The sequence below is a fragment of the Sinocyclocheilus grahami genome, unplaced genomic scaffold (genome assembly GCF_001515645.1).
Source record: "Sinocyclocheilus grahami isolate Dianchi unplaced genomic scaffold, SAMN03320097.WGS_v1.1 scaffold68.1, whole genome shotgun sequence".
In the NCBI taxonomy this organism is placed as follows: domain Eukaryota; kingdom Metazoa; phylum Chordata; class Actinopteri; order Cypriniformes; family Cyprinidae; genus Sinocyclocheilus; species Sinocyclocheilus grahami.
The window spans coordinates 557426-582608 of record NW_015505247.1 but is presented as its reverse complement, the minus strand read 5'-3'; the positions used below and the strand labels follow the sequence as shown (position 1 = coordinate 582608).

The 25183-nt window shown below is 39.1% G+C and overlaps 1 protein-coding gene across 1 annotated transcript; it reads right to left on the bottom strand.

The window, feature by feature from the left end:
• Positions 1–71: 71 nt before the first annotated feature.
• On the bottom strand, positions 72–23997 carry LOC107585265 (gamma-aminobutyric acid receptor subunit alpha-2-like). The gene is made up of 9 exons (XM_016272212.1): positions 23753–23997; positions 23308–23392; positions 15998–16113; positions 14580–14647; positions 3227–3447; positions 2363–2445; positions 2124–2267; positions 1888–2040; positions 72–304 (listed from the first exon to the last, which is right to left on the bottom strand). The coding sequence occupies exons 2-9, from the start codon at positions 23376–23378 to the stop codon at positions 72–74; spliced, it is 1089 nt and encodes a 362-aa protein (XP_016127698.1). The 5' UTR covers positions 23379–23392; positions 23753–23997.
• Positions 23998–25183: the final 1186 nt, after the last annotated feature.

Genomic DNA, 25183 nt, shown 5'->3' with positions numbered 1-25183 from the left:
TTTCCCTCATCTAAATAACCCCTCTTCTTAATGACAATAATCAAAGCAACCAGATGTGCTCCACTCCAAAATCAAAGCCCGGTCTGTGTCGTCATGGTTACCTTATCACTGACAATGCTCTTGCCATCCCAGGCCCAGCCGCGCTTGGTGAAGTAGTTTACTGTGGCAAACTCGATGAGAGCAGAGAAAACAAATGCGTAGCACACAGCAATGAACCAGTCCATGGCTGTGGCGTAGGCCACCTTTGGTAAAGAGTTTCGAGCGCTGATACTCAGAGTGGTCATCGTTAGCACTGTAGTCACACCTAGAGCAAAATAACAACAACAACAAAAAAAAGACTCAGTGAGCACTGTATATACAGATACCGCATTAGTGCAGCATGACTCACTGCAGATAATTACCAGCATTTATGCCGTTCACTCATTTGTGGAAGAGACAGCACAGATGTACGCGTGTAATCACAAATGCCCTGGGCTAAAGAAATTGTGTTCATTTCAGCAGTCAGTCATATGCCCTAAGAGGACCTCCTGTCCTCATTTTATATAGATGATCTTCTGTTTTTTTGAAAACAATTTTAATGAATTTTTGCATCCTCCAGGAAAATAAATCAATCCAAATACTGTATATTCATCATTATAACAGATATTAGAGAGCAAACATAGAAAAATGCAAGAAATGCTACTCTTTTTTTTAATATCTCACTTTTATCTTTTTAATCAACTCAAGACATTTCTTTCAGATCAAGAAACAAAGGAATTTTCACCAGATGATTTAAATAGCTTTATTTGGGGAAAAAAATTTATCATTCTAGAATGACTGGGGTGGTTTTATACAGGAGTGCATCTGCATGGAAAATAAAAATAATGATGAAAATGACTTTTATAATGATAAAAAAATACTTTTTACTCTGAAGATTTGTTTAAGTGCAATACATCCCATTAAGGCAGAATGATTTGGAGTTTACTCATTAAAAGAACCAGCTCAAACCTCTTACAGTAACCATAATCTAGTGTTTAATAAAAATTATTTCATTTTACAGTACAATTGTAAAACCACAGCACTAATATTTACATCTCAGTTTCTTTATTTCAAATGTTAAACCATTGTGATTTTGGCAGTTTTGCAATCTGGTTGAGCCATGTGCTATCTGTGCTGGTATTGCACTGCACCAAGCATAATTCAGTTTTGCCATTGTGTTTTTTTTTTATCATGGCAGCATTAACTAATCAAATGATGACCAAGTGATCATATAGCCAGCATTTTCAAGAGCCAATTTAGGTGCCTGGATCACAGTGGTGTAGTAATGTTGTACAGTCCCGGTAAATTGTACCACACACGGGTAGTTTGTATCCCCCCGCACACCGAGCACTGATGCAAGATGTAGAATTGTGGTGTGCACATTTTTTCATTCGCATAATTGCTTTAGTGAATTGGCCACTAAAACAACAAAGCTTGTGAATAAACAATGCTATCAGCGTTTCATTCTTAACTAAGTTCCCCCTGCGAGTCCGTGTTTAATTTAAATGTGTCTTTTGGATGCTAAGGATTCCTCCCACTGAATGAACAAAAATACACACATTCATGCACATAACTGCATGGACAAATTTTTCTCCAAAAACACAATGGAGGCCAATTTTATAGCTGTTTGCCTTTGCTCGCAGCCATTTAAAATGTTTCCCTAGAGTTCAGAAGGAAATTGAAACTGCTAGAGAAAATCAAAAAATGTACACATTCTACATCAGCTTTATCCATGACTGCATCAGTAATTTAATAAGAACAACAAAATAAGCATGCTAAACTGATTTAACAAAGAAATATGTGGCATAATAAACAGAATTAAAAACCTTTCCACATTATGTTCTGATTACACAACACATGCTCACCCACCAAAAACTGTGCGTGCGGGGACAGACTCTCGATTGAGCCAAAAAGAGACTTGGGATAAGATGACGGTCATTATGCAAGGCAGGTACGTCTGGATCACAAAGTACCCAATCTTCCTCTTCAGATGGAAATGGGCAGTCATCACTGTATATTCACCTACACAGCAGGAAAGAGACATGAGAGAGGGAAGAACGACTGATAAGATCATATGGATCCAGATAATTTTGTGAATGTCTTACCAGTACTGGACTTGATGGTTTCCTTGCCAACAGTCTGTCCCATTAAGTCATACTGGTTAAGTCTAGATCCATCTGGAGCTACTTCCACCGATAAGGTGGCATTACGAGTCCAAACATACGTCACCTCTGTCAGAGTGTAAGCATCTACATACAGACACAATATATTATAATAAAACCCAAAGCATAGACAGATATTAATCATTATGGGAATAAAATAAACTATTAGCATTTTTGCTTACAGCTGCCAAATTTAAGCGGACAGGAATGGAAGTCCATTGGAAAGTCCTCAAGATGCATTGGGCATTCAGCTTGCACTGTCAACCTGCACAAATACACAAACATTATACAACAGTCACTGTGTTCTTACAAGGGCTGTCAATTTCATTCATTAATATAGTACATTTAATTATAAAAATCATAAATTGTAAAAAGGATTTTCCCGCTAACAGAGCAATTCAAGCTTACCGTTAATTATTCACTACTGTTCAAAAGTTTGCTGTCAGTAAGATTTTTTTTTTGAAGAATTAAATACTTTCATTCAGCAAGGATGCATGAAATTGATCAAAAGGGACAGTAAAGACATTTACAATGTTCCAAAAGATTTATATTAAAACAAATTGAGTGATATCTACTGCAAATTCAAAGAAATCATTTACATTTTAAACTATATTAAAATAGAAAGATATTTTAATTATAATATTTCACAATATTATTGTTTTATTGTATTTTCAATCAAATAAATTCAACCATGATGAGCATAACAGATGTCTTTCAAAAACAACAACAAAAAATCTTACTGACTCCAAATGTTTGAATGGTAAAGTAAAACTGGTTTTTGGTCTTAAGATTTTAATGATTTTTTAGGGATTTGTGTTTATTGACATAGAAATAGAACAATATTTTGACTTTTAAAGCAAGTTTTTGTAATGTCTATTGAATGATTTACTCATCTGCCTCTATAATGCCTTTCAGTTATTTTGATTTGGGGCCTTTTCTTAGCAAATATTGATATATGTGATTAATTATGAATAGTTTGGTAAATTAAACAGCATATCATGTAATTATTTTGATTCATTTATTTGATAACTCTAGTACAGGGGTACCTCATAGTGTACAGTAGAGTGCCGTTCTCCATAATCCGCAGTAGTTTGTTAGGCATGGTCATGTTGTGAGCCACAGATTTCTTGCCGTTGTGAAAGAAAGTGTCTGGAGTCCAGATTTTACTGGCCATCAGGTTGTTGAGACGCAGGATGTTCATTGGCCCGTTAAACTTCAGCCGCTCATCTGTCCAGCGCTGACGGAAAAACACATCCACAGTGTATTCCTGAGAACAGAGAGTGACATATCAGGGGCTTAGACATTCTTCAGTGCTGACACAGAAAATGTGTTTTCATTCAATGTGGGACCCCAAAGTCTAAAGGCTGCTGTTTGTCTAATTCAATTGTATGTTTTATTAAAAAGTATATTGTCAGGATAACCATTTGAAAAGTTGAGTTGAGTTAAACATTTTTTTTAAAATCATCTATCAATGATGCATTTCATTGATCAAAAAAGACAGTACAGACATTTATAATGTTACAAAAGATTTCTATTTTTGAACTTTCTATTCATCAAAGAATCCTGAAAAAAATGTATCAAAGCTTCCACAAAAATATTAAGCTGTTTTCAACATTCACAATAATAAGAAATGTTTCTTGCGCAGAAAATCAGCATATTAGATTGATTTCTGAAGCATCATGTGATAATGAAATAATGGCTGCTGAAAATGCAGCTTTGCCATCACATCAGTAAATTACATTTGAATGTTTTTAAATACATTTTAAATATTTAAATATGAAAGAAAACAGCTATTTAAAATTGTAACAATATTTCACAATATTACTGTATTTACTGTATCTTTGATCAAATAAATACAGCCTTAGTGAGGGAAAAAAATCGTACTGACACCAAACCTTTAAATAGTAGTCTATATTTTAGGATGTCATAGTATTTATTTGATCTACTTTTGCTTTAATGGCATATTGTTTATTTCTAGATTTAATTTAGATTTTAAATCTCAGATATTCAATGTGGTCTCAGACTTCGGATGTCACTGTACATCTTTTAAAGACAGCTAAAAGAAAAGTATTAAAAGTAAGATGGAATGGGCTCCCTCAGTAAGTGTCAGCAACTTTTCAGTTCTCTCAATATGTTCATTGTCTGTGTATAGTGTGTTTCATCTTCCTCTTTATAGTACTAGAGAGTGGCAAAGTGTCAGAAGCGCTTCACATCACTGCATTATATCCCAATCCCTCAGGCACTGTGCTGCCATGCACCGACCCCCGGGGTGAAGGTGGGCATCCAGTTTCCATGGCAGCACAGAGACAGACAAACATAATGTTATGTACATAAGAGATAATACTTATTCACTCCCACACTCATACAGGAAAGATTATATTGTGTGACAGTACATGCTGTCACTGGAGCGCCAGGGCTCCCCAGCACTCACAGAGCCCATCTAATGCTTCATTTCCGTCTCATTCTTCCATCTATCCTCCATCAGCTTTCACAATGTCACAATCATACTGTAGGAACAAACCTATTATGGGTCCATACTAAGTTAATTCCAGTACTATTATAAAACATAAAACCTTCATCTCGAACAGACTTTGAGGAAAGCTTGCCTGGTCATTTGATATTCTTGCTAATGTCTTGCAACATTACCTTTCATTATGGAGGAGTCACGCAGAACTAGATAGACAATACTTGTCACTTTCCATTCTGTCATATCATAACCACACGGCCTGAAGGGAGTGGCATAGTAAGACTGATAAAAAATAACCTGCTTTTGTGTTCCTCCATAGTATATGTCTATTTTAAGGCATTATAATGTTTAAAAGAACATGGTATTGTGGAACACTAAAACTAAAGGCTGATCATCTGAAAACACATTTAGGAAATGATCTGTCTAAAAGCGAAATTTATGTGACATACACTAGATATAATACTAAAGATTTAGTGTATCTGTGATCAAATCAGCATCAGTTACAGCAATATTATTAATTCTTTAAAAATCACTGTTGGTCAGAACATAGCTGATAATATTATCATATTATCATTATCTGATAATATTATCATTATAATATTAATAATATTATAACAATTATTTTTTTTCTGTGCAAACTTTTTTTTTTATAAAATCGAAGTCAAATAATCAAACAATCCTGTACATTAGATTGTTCTGATAGATAAATTCAGTTGTAGTAGGTAAACTGTCTGGATTCAGTTTTTTAGCAGTATAGTACAAAATACACGTATGGTATCTTGTTTACGTATGGTAACCCTCGTTCATAAGGGACACAACATGGGTTACCATATGTAACCGAGATGTTCCCTTTCAGTGAGTCACTTCGACGTTCCGACACTAGGGGTCCCTACACTAAACCCCACAGCTGCTGAACTGCATTACGAGTCCATGGGGGCGCAGATGTTGACAAGCCCAGCGTCACAAATCACTGAGGGTGCTTCTTAAATTAGTGAGGGTGCTCTCTCGCTATATATATAAAATAAATAAATATATATATATATATATATATATATAATTATGCCCCAAGAGCATTCCCTTAAAATCACTAAAAGCTGTCACTCATCTTAGTTCATCGCAATCTCACAAAGTTACGTTATAATCAATAAAGTTATCTACGCTGCACAATGAATCTCTTATTTACATCGCGTCTACACTTTGTTATAATGAGATGATTTGTGCTGAACACAACACCTAAACAAAAACTCCGGCAATTTAAGCGGTGAGTGGATTCTAACTTAAACACCTCTGATTGACTGTCGGGTTCAAGAAATCAACAGATATGTCTGTGATTGGCTAAATTGCTCAAAGCTGCAAAAGATGTTGAAATAGAAACCGATCTCCAGAGTTCATTTCGCAGAGTTTGAAAAGAACACTACGGAGACCACATCCTACCCAAAAGGGAGGTAACATGTGGAGATACAACCTATCAAATCATTAAAAGGGAGTACTACATAGGGAAGGTTTCTGTGGTGGGCTCCACATAAGGGGAGATCTACCAAGCACAGAACCAGACGACAGACCAGCTGTCTGTCTTTAGGAGTCCTTATTAGGAACAGGACAGTGGATTAACATGCATATGGGACCACCGTAGTGAGTACCAACATATGGAGCACAAACCCATTATGAGAGTTCAGTCAAGGGAAACTTACAAGTAATTAGTTCTTGCAATGAGTTTCTCCACCAATATCAGCTACGGACTCAAAGAGCGCACACTATCACCTCAGAGAAGGGAAGGGCACTATATGCAAGCTCTGCACCTTACTAGTCACCCTGAATCCAGGATGAACTGGCTTACACTTACAGATATGGGAATTAGCAAATGTATAGATGTAGTCCAGCCTGCAGCTCTAAACCTGTTTGCTAATGAGGCACCACGTCCTACAGCTGAAGAAACAGCCATGCCCCTGGTCGAGTGCCCTCACTCCCAGTGGGCCAGGTTAAGCCTCTGGCTTGATAAGCCATGGAAATTGCATCCACAGTCTAGTGGGAGATTTCCCGTTTGTAGACAATGTTCCCTTCCGCTGTCTTCCAGTCGTAAACGGATAGGGCTTAGATTTTTCATCCACTCATCGAGCGTAGTCAGGAAGCCGTCTTCGTACAGAGGGCACTAATTCAGCTGACTGGAAGGCTCAATGGATCTCTCCTGTAAGGCCTCAAGGCCACTGAGAGATCCCAAGAGAGGATGAGGCATGGTCTAGGAGGATTCAACCTCTGCGCACCTCATAAGAACCTTGTGCTTCCCCACCGATCTGCCACTCACAGGTTCGTGGCTCATACCCTTCTTGAGTACAATGAAGTGAGGGCTGAACCTCTCATCATTTGGGCTAGGGGGACAAGATCTATTGCATCCTTCACCAGAAGGATAGCAATTTCCACCCGAAGGACAACAACACTCTACCCTTGAACCGGAGTAACAGAATGCCACTGATGACAATGGGAAGGGCTGGGGAGTCCAGACACCTTGCCAATGGTCAGAGTGGGACTACGTTCGACTTACCTGAGACAGAGTTCCTGCGGCATTGTGGAACAAGGCTCACCATGACAGAGGACTTTGTGTCCTTTGAGACACTTGGTGAAGGGTGCACAGCACCAGCCTTGTCCCCCAGGTCTGCTGGGGAAGCCTCTGACATACGAAGGAGCCAAAGCTTGCCTGGGTTTGTCATACTGGCTTGATATCAGACCGGGTGTATCAAAATGTCAGGAGTCAGAAGACTGCATCCGAACAGGCTTCAATGCTCAATTTCAGTGACTGGTCATCGAGGTAGCAAGAGCCAGAAACGCTGTGTGAGTAGTATGACCCAAGGAAGAATTAATTCCTGTTTTACTGACCACTTGGTGGCCATCTGCCAAATGGCAGATAGCCTAGGTGATGCAGCATCCACCTCCCATCCCCCGTTCGCTCGTTTGAGGTCTGCTATGAAACCTGCCTGAGGGTTCTAAGCAATCTGAGAATGAACTGTTGGTGCCACCTGGCTGCAAGAGGATAGACATTAGTCGGGCTTAACCACCGGTCCAGGCTACTGCAGGGTCAATACAGTTCTTGCAGGGCATTCCTTGGTGACAAGCAGGCGGAGATTGCTACATTGGGGGTCAAAGTATAGAACCCGACCCAAGCCGAGGCAGAATACTTTCTGCCCGCTTGCTGATGGTTGAGAATTGCTGGGCAAATTCTCTGAAGGTGTTGTCAGAGAGACCAACCTAGGAAATGGACTCAAGAAAGCGCACTTTCTGAGAAACTGCATTCCCATCAGGTTGAACCACAGGTGGCGCTTCTGGGACACTAATGTGGACATCGCCTTCCCCAGAGCCTGCGGCGTGACCTCCGTAGCCTGGAGAGCATAGTCAGTCATCGGATGCAGTTCCTGCATGCTCTGGGTCGGGACCACCCTTGTGCGATCCCTGGCCTAAACACCTGCAGGACAGCCAAGGGTGGGGAGCTTGTCCAGAAGCAGTATAACCTCTCGCCCCTAGGGATGAGGTAACTTAGGTGCTCTGGACAGGAGTCTCGGACTGCCCCACCAGGTGGTGGCATTTTGCACGCAAACTGCACTGCAATCGCTCTCTCCATCGGGGGACCCTGTATATCTCTTCGCTGGACCGCCGTCAAGGGTGGTGAGAACAGAGGGATCTGTGTATCGTGTTATAGCAGAAAGGTGCCTTCCACGATTTCATCAGCTCTTTGTGCACTTCCGGGAAGAAAGGAACTGGGGCGAAGCATGGCAGAGTGTCACGCTCGGTCTCCAAGAACTAGCCAACCAAGAGAGCCAAGGACAGGGTTGAGGAGACCACTCAAGCCTGGCGCTCTCTGCTGCCCGGTTAAGCACGGCTGCCATCGGCTGCCGGTTCAGTAGATTCATCTGCTTTCGATCGGACGGGAAGCAGCTGAGGTGATTTGCGGTCTTTCTTTAAAAAAGAACACGAGCCGTGAGCGCAACGTGCCGATTGCCATGTCCTCACAAGAAGGACATAAACCATCCACAAATGCTTTCCGACACTAGGGGTCCCTACACTAAACCCCACAGCTGCTGAACTGCATTACGAGTCCATGGGGGCGCAGATGTTGACAAGCCCAGCGTCACAAATCACTGAGGGTGCTTCTTAAATTAGTGAGGGTGCTCTCTCGCTATATATATAAAATAAATAAATATATATATATATATATATATATATAATTATGCCCCAAGAGCATTCCCTTAAAATCACTAAAAGCTGTCACTCATCTTAGTTCATCGCAATCTCACAAAGTTACGTTATAATCAATAAAGTTATCTACGCTGCACAATGAATCTCTTATTTACATCGCGTCTACACTTTGTTATAATGAGATGATTTGTGCTGAACACAACACCTAAACAAAAACTCCGGCAATTTAAGCGGTGAGTGGATTCTAACTTAAACACCTCTGATTGACTGTCGGGTTCAAGAAATCAACAGATATGTCTGTGATTGGCTAAATTGCTCAAAGCTGCAAAAGATGTTGAAATAGAAACCGATCTCCAGAGTTCATTTCGCAGAGTTTGAAAAGAACACTACGGAGACCACATCCTACCCAAAAGGGAGGTAACATGTGGAGATACAACCTATCAAATCATTAAAAGGGAGTACTACATAGGGAAGGTTTCTGTGGTGGGCTCCACATAAGGGGAGATCTACCAAGCACAGAACCAGACGACAGACCAGCTGTCTGTCTTTAGGAGTCCTTATTAGGAACAGGACAGTGGATTAACATGCATATGGGACCACCGTAGTGAGTACCAACATATGGAGCACAAACCCATTATGAGAGTTCAGTCAAGGGAAACTTACAAGTAATTAGTTCTTGCAATGAGTTTCTCCACCAATATCAGCTACGGACTCAAAGAGCGCACACTATCACCTCAGAGAAGGGAAGGGCACTATATGCAAGCTCTGCACCTTACTAGTCACCCTGAATCCAGGATGAACTGGCTTACACTTACAGATATGGGAATTAGCAAATGTATAGATGTAGTCCAGCCTGCAGCTCTAAACCTGTTTGCTAATGAGGCACCACGTCCTACAGCTGAAGAAACAGCCATGCCCCTGGTCGAGTGCCCTCACTCCCAGTGGGCCAGGTTAAGCCTCTGGCTTGATAAGCCATGGAAATTGCATCCACAGTCTAGTGGGAGATTTCCCGTTTGTAGACAATGTTCCCTTCCGCTGTCTTCCAGTCGTAAACGGATAGGGCTTAGATTTTTCATCCACTCATCGAGCGTAGTCAGGAAGCCGTCTTCGTACAGAGGGCACTAATTCAGCTGACTGGAAGGCTCAATGGATCTCTCCTGTAAGGCCTCAAGGCCACTGAGAGATCCCAAGAGAGGATGAGGCATGGTCTAGGAGGATTCAACCTCTGCGCACCTCATAAGAACCTTGTGCTTCCCCACCGATCTGCCACTCACAGGTTCGTGGCTCATACCCTTCTTGAGTACAATGAAGTGAGGGCTGAACCTCTCATCATTTGGGCTAGGGGGACAAGATCTATTGCATCCTTCACCAGAAGGATAGCAATTTCCACCCGAAGGACAACAACACTCTACCCTTGAACCGGAGTAACAGAATGCCACTGATGACAATGGGAAGGGCTGGGGAGTCCAGACACCTTGCCAATGGTCAGAGTGGGACTACGTTCGACTTACCTGAGACAGAGTTCCTGCGGCATTGTGGAACAAGGCTCACCATGACAGAGGACTTTGTGTCCTTTGAGACACTTGGTGAAGGGTGCACAGCACCAGCCTTGTCCCCCAGGTCTGTTGGGGAAGCCTCTGACATACGAAGGAGCCAAAGCTTGCCTGGGTTTGTCATACTGGCTTGAGATCAGACCTGGTGCATCAAAATGTCAGGAGGCAGAAGACTGCATCCGAACAGGCTTCAATGCTCAATTTCAGTGACTGGTCATCGAGGTAGCAAGAGCCAGAAACGCTGTGTGAGTAGTATGACCCAAGGAAGAATTAATTCCTGTTTTACTGACCACTTGGTGGCCATCTGCCAAATGGCAGATAGCCTAGGTGATGCAGCATCCACCTCCCATCCCCCGTTCGCTCGTTTGAGGTCTGCTATGAAACCTGCTTGAGGGTTCTAAGCAATCTGAGAATGAACTGTTGGTGCCACCTGGCTGCAAGAGGATAGACATTAGTCGGGCTTAACCACCGGTCCAGGCTACTGCAGGGTCAATACAGTTCTTGCAGGGCATTCCTTGGTGACAAGCAGGCGGAGATTGCTACATTGGGGGTCAAAGTATAGAACCCGACCCAAGCCGAGGCAGAATACTTTCTGCCCGCTTGCTGATGGTTGAGAATTGCTGGGCAAATTCTCTGAAGGTGTTGTCAGAGAGACCAACCTAGGAAATGGACTCAAGAAAGCGCACTTTCTGAGAAACTGCATTCCCATCAGGTTGAACCACAGGTGGCGCTTCTGGGACACTAATGTGGACATCGCCTTCCCCAGAGCCTGCGGCGTGACCTCCGTAGCCTGGAGAGCATAGTCAGTCATCGGATGCAGTTCCTGCATGCTCTGGGTCGGGACCACCCTTGTGCGATCCCTGGCCTAAACACCTGCAGGACAGCCAAGGGTGGGGAGCTTGTCCAGAAGCAGTATAACCTCTCGCCCCTAGGGATGAGGTAACTTAGGTGCTCTGGACAGGAGTCTCGGACTGCCCCACCAGGTGGTGGCATTTTGCACGCAAACTGCACTGCAATCGCTCTCTCCATCGGGGGACCCTGTATATCTCTTCGCTGGACCGCCGTCAAGGGTGGTGAGAACAGAGGGATCTGTGTATCGTGTTATAGCAGAAAGGTGCCTTCCACGATTTCATCAGCTCTTTGTGCACTTCCGGGAAGAAAGGAACTGGGGCGAAGCATGGCAGAGTGTCACGCTCGGTCTCCAAGAACTAGCCAACCAAGAGAGCCAAGGACAGGGTTGAGGAGACCACTCAAGCCTGGCGCTCTCTGCTGCCCGGTTAAGCACGGCTGCCATCGGCTGCCGGTTCAGTAGATTCATCTGCTTTCGATCGGACGGGAAGCAGCTGAGGTGATTTGCGGTCTTTCTTTAAAAAAGAACACGAGCCGTGAGCGCAACGTGCCGATTGCCATGTCCTCACAAGAAGGACATAAACCATCCACAAATGCTGCTTCAGCATGGGCACAGCCCAAACACTGAACACAGCGATCGTGCCTGTCAGAAGGTGAGATGTACAAACCGCAACCAGAAGGGCACGGATGGAAAGCCATGTTGTAAACACACACAAATCCACCCGTGAAGCTCTTTTAGAGAAATTGCTCTTTTAGGAGAAAATTTGCTCTCAAAGATTGCCATTAAAGCACCCAGGGGTACTCTCACTGCACTTATCTGTGTATAAGCAAGAGAGAAACCACTACTTGTGCCATAGATCCAACAACATTGGATCGGAGATTGAGAGGTGAATGAAGTGCTGCATCTCCAAAAGAGACACTGCATCAGCTCCGAAGAACAAAACGAGTGAGCAAATGCAACACTGGCCTATTTATACCCGGATATCCAGGGAGTGGCCAGCTATGCAAATTTTGCTTGCAAATTGGCCTTTTCTCAATGATGTTAGAGGTGTCTGGGCTCCCAAGTGCGACACCTAGTGTCGGAACTTCGACACAACGTCGAAGTGACTGACTGAAAGGGAACATCAATCATCTTAGCTGTTAAAGGGGTCATATGATGTTGCTAAAAAGAACATTATTTTGTGTATTTGGTGTAATGAAATGTGTATATGCGGTTCAAAAAACACATTATTTTCCACATACTGTACATTATTGTTTCTCCTCTATACCCCGCCTTTCTGAAACGCATCGATTTTTACAAAGCTCATCGGTCTGAAAAGCGAGGTGTGCTCTGATTGGCCAGCTATCTAGTGCATTGTAATTGGCCGAATATCTCAAGCGTGTAGCGGAAATGTTACGCCCCTTACCATACTGTGATGCCGTGTCCCGGCCAGAGCGACAAGACAAAAACATTAAAACCCATTGTAAACGAGGCATTTGTTGCATCCAGTGGGAACATAATTACGGATTATAATGACTTATACTGTCTTTTTACGCATTGCGTTGCATCGCGCCGTGTAAACATAAAACCATGTCTGCAATTTTTATCGGAGAAATGACAAACAACAAGCGCTACTCTACACTGCCCAAAACTCGCGTTTGAATCATCAGTGGCAAATCCTTTAAATATGAAAACGTACTTACAGTCTGTGAGTCAGAACAGCCGGCATTGTAGTCTACTCTACCAGGATCAGGAAACAGTCTTCCATAAAATGTGCTGCACACATCTGAATATTTGGTTTGAACTGTTGTGGAACAGGGTTGTAAATACAACTTAACCACTGATTTCTAGTCGTGTCCTCTTTTGGAAGACCAAACAAAGTAGTTTCGCTTTCACAACGAAACACACAGCATCACACACGGCGGGCTAGAGTGAGCGGAGGCCGGAGGCCTAGAGTGAGGAACGGCCGGCGGGCTTGAGAACGGCGCAGCCAGTGGATTCGACGAAGGAGCGGCCAGCGGGCTTGCGGCAACCACATGTGACGACCCCAGGCTGGACACTGTTTCGTCCACAGTGAACGCCGATCCGACGATCCACAGCACAAAGTTGATGTATTTCCTCAGCGGCCAGAAGGGATCAGCTCTAGGCATGACGAAGCGGATATCGTCCTCTTTTGGAAGACCAAACAAAGTAGTTTCGCTTTCACAACGAAACACACAGCATCTTCACAACATGGCAGTGGCAACAACAATACTACAGCGAGAATAAAAGTTACTTTCTTTGCGCAAACATTTGGGCGGCGTTATGCAAATCTTCCCACATCGTGAAGTAGACATGTGGGGGCGTGTTAGAACGAGCTGTTTTAGGTAGGCGTGGTTGACTCTTAACTTTTATAAAGAATATCTCTTTGGATTTGAGACTTTAGTCTTTGCAACTTTACAGATCTTCTTTATGCACCAAGAGCTTGTAACACTTCAAAGAGAAAGGAAACAATTAAATCGCATCATATGACCCCTTTAACATGAAATGTTGTAATCTGTGTAGGCCATAATTTATATATGTACACTACCATTTCAAAGTTTGGGGCCAGTAAGTTTTTTGTTGTTGTTGTTGAAATTAATTAATACTTTCATTAAGCAAGGGCACGTTCAATTGATCAAAGGTGACAAAGGCATTTATGTTACAAAATATTTCTATTTCAGAGTAATGCTGTTCTTTTGAACTTTCTATTCGTCAAAAAATCCTGAAAAAAATTTACCACAGGTTCCACAAAAATATTATGATCCATCTCCCTGCTGGACTCTGAAGAAACAAACCTAGAAGCCGAAGAAGCTTGAAGAGAAGCTACTACTCGCCACTACTCGCCGTAGAAGAGCCCTGGCAGAGGAAGGACTCCTCTAAAAGTTTTATAACCTAGGGAGTTTATGGGGAGTTTACCCCATAAGCGTACAACGCAAAGCTCATTCCCTTATCTCGGGGAACTGAGGTTACGAAAGTAACTGGAGCAATTTCCCAAGAGCACCCAGAAAAAAAAACATGACAGAAATACCAAGTGTGATGATCTTCCTAACATAATACAGTGTTTATGAACAGAGATTTTCCTACTACAGGATAGTGAGAGTGTTCCGTGGGGTTTATAAAACACACCACTGGCCAGTAAAAATTGCTTTTAGCCAGCAGCAGGTACAAAATGCTATGAATAGACAACAGATGGAAAACAAGGATTGAGGGAGAGAGATAATGTGGTATAGAAGGAGAAAAATTGAGATAACCAACAGGAAAATATAAAATATTTTTTATAAATATTATTTGACTCTCACTATACAGTACACAAATCATCTGATGTGAGAAGAGGAATGTCTTACCATGTCTGTATCTGATACTGGTCCAAAACTGGTCACATAGATATCAGTCTTCACCTCTGTTACTCGATCTATGTCACAGAGCAAAAGGACACTCTAAATTACAACATTATCAACATTATTGTCTATAAGTCTACTCAATCTATAAGTCTAATGTGCTATATTGTTCAATGAAACCATATAATAGTTTTGTGTGGAGATTAAAGTGCGGTTACATTTGTGAAATTGCAGCAAAATTTCGTGAGCAAAAAAAAAAAAAATTCCAAATTTGTCAATACCATAGAAATGAATGAAGCACAGCTCATACGTCACTTTCAAACCAAGCAGCCTTCTGTTTGTCAACACTGTTAATGCATGCGACCAACATAAACATGAGCGAAACCTGTGTGGAAACTCCCAAAAGCACGGTTTCCTATTGGAATGTCTGGATTTCGTATGCGAAATTTTGCAGAGCAACGATTAATGTGACCTTTAACTGTGAACAATGATATAAATCAATGACATAATGACATTCAGCCTGCTCCTCACATAAAACTATTGTAAGCTTCATAAGACTTTAAATATAAGCAGAGGAGTCATGTGCACTTTTATGATGGTGTTTTTTGAAGCTTGATAAATCAGCATCCACTTTCCTAGACGGAAAAAAGAAGTTCAGATATCCTGCCTGAGATTTCCTTTGTGTTTCACAGATGAAGGGAAAATAATTTGGGGTTCAAATGACATAGAGGTGAAAAAAATATGACAATTTCTTCATATCTGACTTTAGCTTATCTTTAGTGGAACCATGGCAACACTTCATTCTGGCTCTTAGCTCAACCTCATGTCCACTGACTCCTGTGTATGTGTTTTTGTGTGCTAGGCTCTGTAAATCTCAAAAAGGAAATGTTTACAAGAAATCTATTTGCTTCATGGTGCTTTATTTGCCGTCGCTTGATCCATGATGTCTTTTATGCTGCCAAACTCAGAGCTTACAAACAATAGCAAGGGCCACAATATATATTAACACTGACAGACTACACAGGCAGGGTTTCTTGATTGTTAAGTGGAACTGAGATTGTAGGTTTTGTTTTCCTCTCCTTCAGTCAGGCATGGCAACTTCTCAGGTCATCAACACCTCGTTATAATAATTAGTTTATCAGAGGTAAAATCAATTCAGATTGACAATGCACATAAACAATGAGTCTCTTAAATGTTTTACATGTTATGTTATTGACACATTTTATTGAATCCAGACATTAAATTTTGTCCTGTGGTGCAATTTATGAAATTCCTAAAAAGAAAAACCCCAATCACAGTAATTTTGCTTATTAATACATCATTTACATCACCCCAACTTCAGGAAATAAGGGTGTTTCAGTGAGCTTGTGTGGAGTAAAATGACACAGCACTAATTCCCAAATCACACTCGTAGGTGTTCTTACCTCCAAGACCAGGTCTCAGCCTGTTGTCGTAGCCATCAAGCAGACGGTCCAAAATCCGTGTGAAAAGGGTAATGTTGTTTTTAAAGGCATCTGGGCCGGATACATCTGCCTCAGAACTACACAAGATACATTTTGGCATCTCAAAAGTCTGTTACATAGAGCTGCATGCAGAGATAGCTGTTCTCTACACACTTTCCAATAAAGTTATGAGAGGATGATCATCTGGCAAAAACACAAACATGACAGCTGTACCAAAACACGTGAGACTTCATCTTAGCAAACTTGTCTCTAAACGGCCAATCTACTAACGATTCCCTCAAGGTGTGTGTATATTTACACACAAATTCATATAATATTTAGCTATCTTTTTTTCTTTTTAGTAATTCTTCATTTTGTGACCATAATAAGTATGTATGAAAATATTGACTTTTTCAAAATAAATGTTGAACTAAGCATACTGTCATAATTTAGTTGCAACTGAGTAGCATCAAAGTCCCTTTCAAGGAAAGTCTGTTCACTCAGCGGCCATATTTGCAACGCCTACGGGCAGCTATTTTGGGCATCCAAGACCAAGTCCTATCTAAACAAATGGGGGAAATCCTAAAATGTTAATGTCAAATGACTTTAGCAATCAGCGATTTCTAAGTTTTTAAAACTTTTCTCAGTAATGAAAATAAAGCCCTAGGAGAACTGTTGTGTGTCTTTGATCAACACACAGCGGTGTTTCATTAAAGGCACAATATGTACGTTTTTTTATTAAAATATCCAAAAACCACTAGAACAGTGTTATATATTTTGCTGACTTGTGTACTTGAAGAATGTTTAAATCCAGAGAAATAAGCAATTTTAACTAGTGACACGGACCGTGTCTATAGTATCATTGTGTCGCCTGCCAATGATGTCATAACTCCTCGATTTTGTTTTGTAGAAAACATGGAAACACCAAAGATGCTTTAATATGTTATGCGTTTTAATAAAGTCTGTTACATAGAGCTGCATGCAGAGAAAGCTGTTCTCTACACACTTTCCAATAAAGTTATGAGAGGATGATCATCTGGCAAAAACACAAACATGACAGCTGTACCAAAACACGTGAGACTTCATCTTAGCAAACTTGTCTCTAAACGGCCAATCTACTAACGATTCCCTCAAGGTGTGTGTATATTTACATACAAATTCATATAATATTTAGCTATCTTTTTTTCTTTTTAGTAATTCTTCATTTTGTGACCATAATAAGTATGTATGAAAATATTGACTTTTTCAAAAAAAATGTTGAACTAAGCATACTGTCATAATTTAGTTGCAACTGAGTAGCATCAAAGCCCCTTTCAAGGAAAGTCTGTTCACTCAGCGGCCATATTTGCAACGCCTACGGGCAGCTATTTTGGGCATCCAAGACCAAGTCCTATCTAAACAAATGGGGGAAATCCTAAAATGTTAATGTCAAATGACTTTAGCAATCAGCGATTTCTAAGTTTTTAAAACTTTTCTCAGTAATGAAAATAAAGCCCTAGGAGAACTGTTGTGTGTCTTTGATCAACACACAGCGGTGTTTCATTAAAGGCACAATATGTACGTTTTTTTATTAAATCCTAAAATGTTAATGTCAAATGACTTTAGCAATCAGCGATTTCTAAGTTTTTAAAACTTTTCTCAGTAATGAAAATAAAGCCCTAGGAGAACTGTTGTGTGTCTTTGATCAACACAGAGCGGTGTTTCATTAAAGGCACAATATGTACGTTTTTTTATTAAAATATCCAAAAACCACTAGAACAGTGTTATATATTTTGCTGACTTGTGTACTTGAAGAATGTTTAAATCCAGAGAAATAAGCAATTTTAACTAGTGACACGGACCGTGTCTATAGTATCATTGTGTCGCCTGCCAATGATGTCATAACTCCTCGATTTTGTTTTGTAGAAAACATGGAAACACCAAAGATGCTTTAATATGTTATGCGTTTTAATAGACAGGTGACGTCCGGACAGAGTAGCATTATAACAGAACTTTCAAACGCATCTAGTATGATAAAACAGCCCTGCTTTCCCCCCCCCCCCATACGCACGACCAGAAGGAGCGGAAACGGTCGACTGTGGCATAATAAAAACTCCACTGCTTTCGAGCCATGTGTCACGCTCGTTCAGCGGCCTCGTTTTCGCTTAGACGGCTTTCAGCCTCACCCTGCTTCATTCTATTACGTTAATAATAATAGACCGTGTTTAATAGACCGTGTTTAATAGACAGGTGACGTCCGGACAGAGTAGCATTATAACAGAACTTTCAAACGCATCTAGTATGATAAAACAGCCCTGCTTTTCCCCCCCCCCACATACGCACGACCGGAAGGAGTGGAAGCGGTCGACTGTGGCATAATAAATGCTCCGCTGCTTTCGAGCCAGGTGTCACGCTCGTCTCTCATTAGCAATTGCTTAAGCGGCCTTGTTTCGCTTCGACGGCTTTCAGCCTCACTCTGCTTCATACTACGATGTTAATAAATCTTTAATACATTAGCTCATCCATGAACATGAGTCCCGTCGGATTGCATCGGCTGTGGGGATGAAGACAACTCCCATGACTCCACACTCAGTCACGGCGTCATCAAACTACACCTTTGTTTCTTTGTTTGTTTTGAATACGCGCCCTCTCGCGGCGGAAACTTACATATTGTGCCTTCAATGAATCCACGTTTTTAAACAAATCGAGTGAATTAATGATTCAGTGAACCATTAATAAAGGCAGTCACTTGCTTAGTTTCTGAATGAATCAGCCATTTGAACGAATCGATTGAATGAATGAATAAGTCTCACTGACTTAAGACAGGTATTTGCCACCACCTACTGGCGCTTTTAGTTGTATATAGTTTTAAAATAATTTTCAATAATTTCACTATTTATTTGTATTTTTGTATGTTGAATTAAAATATTTCTATCTAAAGCTACTTATGTTTCAGCTACTTTTCTGTAATGTCTATTCAGGGTTTTTTCTAAATGAACACAATGATCACTATTATCTTTAATAATAACTTTATCTTTAATCGGCACATGATGTGCATGTTAATTAATGACTACTGTGCTATGCAGATAACTGTCTAGTTATTCATCATCACCAACATAATATTTGTACGTCAAGCACCTGGCATCAGGTAAAGACAGCAGAAAATTTGTGTTTAGGCTGTTTCTGGCTGACTTCTGCCCTTTGCCAATATGAACGTATTTAAACAACAGATAAGAGATGAGTTTATGTTCTTCTGATTCAAGGGAATAGTCTGCCAAACTACCTGCTATCCACTCAATCTAGACAAAGAAGTTTCATCACCTTTCTATTGGTATCCTTGCATGAACATCATGAGAATGTTATCATGTTTACAGGTGTTACTGGCAGTATGTTGTTATGACAATGTTAAAAAACTATTCTATCACTCTAGTCATAACATGTATGTACAGCTGTAGTCAAAATTTTACATACACTTTGCAATATCTGCTAAATGTTAATGTTAATTGTAATAACAAAATAAGAGGGATCATTCAAAATGCATGTTGATTTTTATTTAGCACTGACCTGAATAAGATATATAGTCCACATATATAGTCCACAAGAGAAAATAATAGTTACATTTATAAAAATGACCCTGCTAAAAAGTTTACATTCGCTTGATTCTTAATACTGTGTTGTTACCTGCATGACCCACAGCTGTTTGTTTTTTTTCTTTCTTTTGATAGTTATTCATTAGTGCCTTGTTTGTCCTGAACAGTTAAACTGCCCGCTATTCTTCAGAAAAGTCCTTCAGGTCCCACAAATTCTTTGGTTTTCCAGCATCTTTTGATTATTTGAATCCTTTCCAACAATGACTGTATGATTTTGAGATCCTTCTTTTCACACTGAGGACAACTGAGGGACTTATATGCAACTATTACAAAAGGTTCAAATGCTCACTGATGCTCCAGAAGGAAACACGATGTATTAAGAACCAGGGGTGTAAACTTTTGAACTGAATGAAGATATGTACATTTTTCTTGTTTTGCCTGCCCTTCAGAAGATACTTACATGTTTCCCAGAAGACAAAATACAAAATTCAATTTACCCTGATCTTCAAATTCAAAATGTGTTCACCTCCTGGCTCTTAATGCATCGTGTTTCCTTCTGGAGCGTCAGTGAGCATTTGAACCTTTTGTAATAGTTGCATGTAAGTCCCTCAGTTGTCCTCAGTGTGAAAAGATGGATCACAAAATCATACAGTCATTGTTGGAAAGGGTTCAAATACGCAACAGATACTGGAAAACCAAAGAATTTGTGGGACCTGAAGGATTTTTCTGAACAGTATGCAGTTTAACTGTTCAGGATCAACAATGGACACAGTAATACGAATCACAGTATTAAGAGTCAAGCATATGTAAACTTTTGAACGGGGTCATTTTTGTAAATTCAGCTAATATTTTCTCTTGTGGACTATATGTAAATGTCTTTTATGTGAAATATCTTGTTCAGTTCAGTACTGAATGAAAAATAGCATGCATTTTGTATGATCCCTCTTATTTTGATAAAATAATTAACATTTTGCAGATACTGCAAAGTGTATGTAAAATTTTGACCACAACAATGTACTTGTGGAAATTTATTACCTTAATCTTGTTTACTTTTATTCCAAGTTGCCTTAATTACTTACTTAATTTAATTATAAAAATGATAATCTGTGGTAATAATTCAACAGGCTGTCTATTGAGATGAACGTGGAACATTCCTTTAAATTGTGATTAAATTGTGTATATTAAAGGGATAGTTCAAAAATGAAAATCATTTACTTTCCCTCATGTTGTTCCAAACCTGTATGACTGACTTTCTTCTATAGAAGATTTTTTTTTAAATGTTGAAAACCAAACAGTATTGGTGACCATTGACTTCCATTGTATGAACATAAAACAAAACATAAAAGAAATTTGGAAACACTTTCTATGAAGACCAAGCTTATAATGAATTATAGCCCCATTTATACGTACTTATAAATAAAGTGTTATATAATATAATATAATATAATATATATATAATACATATATTATATAAGTGTCTATAAATATACAGACTCATTAAGACCTGTTATAGAACTGTTATAATTACGTTTATATTATTTTTGTAATTACTAATAAGGCATGCATTTTCTTCTTCGGTGTGCATGCTGATAATCCATTATACACTGGTTTATAAATTATCAAATATAAAACAGTTCCAGAAACACTTGTTTGTTGTAACAATTAGTTATTATGTCTTTAATGGCTAATGTTTGCATTAGAGGTAATGAATAGTAATTTTGATTTTTGAAATCGATATCTTCTCAGCCATATTTCTTATAGCAGTTTGGAATTAAACTTTAAAATATTGTTGCAGTGTTTTGCTAGTATTTAACATTTTTAAAAGTTTTTTCAACTGTTTGTACTAATGATTTCTGTTTTTTCTTCATTATTTTGTTACAGGAATTATTGTTCATTAGTTACATTTACAAGTAAACAACTTAAACTGATAATGAGCACATCTTCATGGTTTCTTAACATTTGCTTTTAGAAAATTGCATCCTATGTTTTCACTTTACTTAAAGGGGTCATATGATGCTTTTTTAAAGATCATTATTTTGTGTATTTGGTGTAACAGAATATGTTGACATGCTTTAATGTTCAAAAAACACATTATTTTTCAAATACTGTACATTATCGTAGGTCCTCTATGCCCCGCCTCTCTCAAACGCTTTTAATATATATATATAATATATATATTATATAAGTGTCTATAAATATATTTATACAGACTCATTAAGACCTATACTGCGTTATAAGAACAGTTATAATTACGTTTATATTATTTTTGTAATTACTAATAAGGCATGCATTTTCTTCTTCGGTGTGCATGCTGATAATCCATTATACACTGGTTTATAAATTATCAAATATAAAACAGTTCCAGAACACTTGTTTGTTGTAACAAGTAGTTATTATGTCTTTAATGGCTAATGTTTTCATTAGAGGTAATGAATAGTAATTTAGATTTTTGAAATCGATATCTTCTCAGCCATATTGCTTATAGCAGTTTGGAATTAAGCTTTAAAATATTGTTGCAGTGTTTTGCTAGTATGTAACATTTTTAAAAGTTTTTTCAACTGTTTGTACTAATGATTTCTGTTTTTTCTTCATTATTTTGTTACAGGAATTATTGTTCATTAGTTACATTTACAAGTAAACAACTTAAACTGATAATGAGCACATCTTCATGGTTTCTTAACATTTGCTTTTAGAAAATTGCATCCTATGTTTTCACTTTACTTAAAGGGGTATTTGCGTGCACATTTGGGCAGCATTATGCTAATATTCCCACATAGTGAGGTAGATATGTGGGGGTGTGTTAGAACGAGCCGTTTTAGGGGGGCGTGGCAGAGTCTTAACTTTGATAAAGAATATCTCTTTGGTTTTGAGACTTTAGTCTTTGCAACTTCAGGGATCTTATCTATGCACAATCAGCTTGAAACACTCCAAAGAGAAAGGAAAACTTGAAATCGCATCAAAATGACCCCTTTAAAGCCATTAATGATGCATTTATATAGGTTAGTAACTAATAGTAGTACTCACAATAAGCATTTATAAGAACTCAACACAGCTGTTAATAACAATATATTCACTTATTTGACAGAAATACGTCTGAATTACTAAAAAGTCATTGCAACTAATATATTAACATTATAGCAATGCAGGTTGCATCTTTATAAATACATTCATGGAACCACACGGCTGACTAATTAATCCTTATAAATCAGTTTATAATGGATTATGAACATTGAAAAATAAAATGCATGACTTAGGTAATTATAAAAATAATATAAATGCAACTATAACTGTTCTTATAATGCAGTATAGGTCTTAATGAGTCTTTATAAATATGTTTATAAAATTGTAATACTTATAAATAATTATAAATGGAGCTATAATTCACTATAAGCATGGTCTTCATAGAAAGTGTTACCAGAAATTTCTCTAAATCTCTTTTATGTTCCACAGAAGAAATAAAGTCATACCGTTTTGGAACAAAATGAAGATAAGTAAATGATGACAGAATTACTCACATTTTTTTCCGTCCATTTCATATCTTTAAGTATACTGTAGGCTATTTTCAAATGGTGACAATTATACCTTCTTTTTTCTTTGAGAGAGAGAAAGAGACAGAGAGAGGGGGAGAGAAAGAGAGAGAGAGACGTTGGTATAACCATACTATTTTCGGCTTTACCTTGAAAAGCTCAGTGAAACTGACAAATGTCTTTTTGTTTTGCTTACCATGCACGCCATAAAGCCAGCAGAAACAGGTAGATTAGAAATCCATGCGAATGACCCCATCGCAGAGCCATTGTTGAGTTATTCCCTGCCGAAGAAGTTATTTCAGTCTTCAAGTTCGTCTTAAAAATGATTTATATAAGAATGAATCAAGGCAAAACTTCCAGTGCCATATTTCTGCTTGTAAGCGTTTTGCGTTTGTGCGCACGTATCGATCAATCAATGAGCTGGAGCCAGACAGCGAGCATTTGTTTCAAAAGTTTTACATTTTGAAACTGTTGCAATTATAACAGCCAGACTTACAGTGCTTTTACATTTTAAATGAGATCAATTAAAACTGTTCAACCAGAAGATGTGTGAAACTATCGCGGTCTCTTCGTTTAAGTTTCGATGTTAACCATTTTCACAGCCTCAGAAAACGAATCGATAATTAATGTGAAAAAATTACCTTCGATTCACCAAAGCGCAGCTCATTTGAGACAAAGAAATAAGAAAAGTTGCGCCCCTCAGCCTCGCGCTTCCAGAGGCGTCTCATCCGTAGATCGACGGAAACCCCCAGGGCGTCTGCATATAGACTGGCACGTTGAGAGCACTGATTAGTGAGATATGCCTTCTTCTATGAATCTTTAGGGAAACAAACCAGGGGCGACTCCTGCTCGCCAAGACACACAATCCGTCTATATATCCTGAGCTGCTCATTTGTGGGCTGAAGCGGCTTGTTTCAAATCCATAGGCGTGAGCCCGGAGAGCATCAAGTAGCCAAAATACGCAAGAGGGGACACCGGGTCCTAGAGCGAGCACAGCTCAGCATTTCTCATCCTCATGTCGTTCCAAAACTATATGACTTTGTTTCTTCTGTGGAAAATGAAAGAATTTGAAAAATGTCTCAGTATTTATTTTGCCCATCCAAAGGAAGTCATTGGTCACCAAAATGGTTGCCTACAGTATATTTTTCAAAATATGTTTTACTCAAACTTCAGCATAGTAGCCTATTTCTTAGATGTTCAAACGTTAGCTGTCTGTAAGCACACCAAGGCTGCATTTATTTGATTACAAATACAGAAATGTTGTGAAATTTTATTACATTTTAAAATAATTGTTTTCTATTTTAATATATTTTAAAATATTCCTGTGATGGCAAAGCTGAATTTTTAGCAGACATCACTCCAGTCTTCAGTGTCAGATCCTTCAGAAATCACTCTAATATGCTGATTTGGTGCTCAAGACACATTTCAACATTATCAGTGTTGAAAACAGTTGTGCTGCTTTATTTTACTGATTTATTAATTAATTTATTTATTTATTTGTGGAAACCGAAAATTCGGAATTCTTTGATGAACAGAAAGGTCAAAAGAACAGCATTTATTTGTAATAAAAATATTTTTTAACATGATAAATGTCTGTCATAAACTGTCACTTTTGGTCAGTTTAATGTGTCCTTGCTGAATATTTGAAGTGTGAAAGAGGGTCACATCTCTATCATGTATCATGTATCATGTATCATGTCTCAATTCAACATAATCCCCGTTAATTACTTCACTTCGGAAGATAAGGATCTTGCGTCCATCATTTAGTCTTTGTCAGATTATCATGTAAAAAACGTGCTGTCAAAGCGGTTTACAATGTAGACTGGTCTGGTGCAGGACCAAATTAGCATTTCTTATATGAAAACCAACAAGCAGGCAACTCCTAAATTATACGTTAAAGGTATTAAAAACTTTTTAAAGGTATTTTACTTGTTTGTTTACACACATGAACAGCTTTATTTAGCATTTAATTGTCTGTTGCCGTGGATAATAGGCTACTCCAGGAAATAACTATTTCAAGCGTAGCTATATTGTTGACATTTGTTGACATTTTCTGGCCTATAAAATGTATG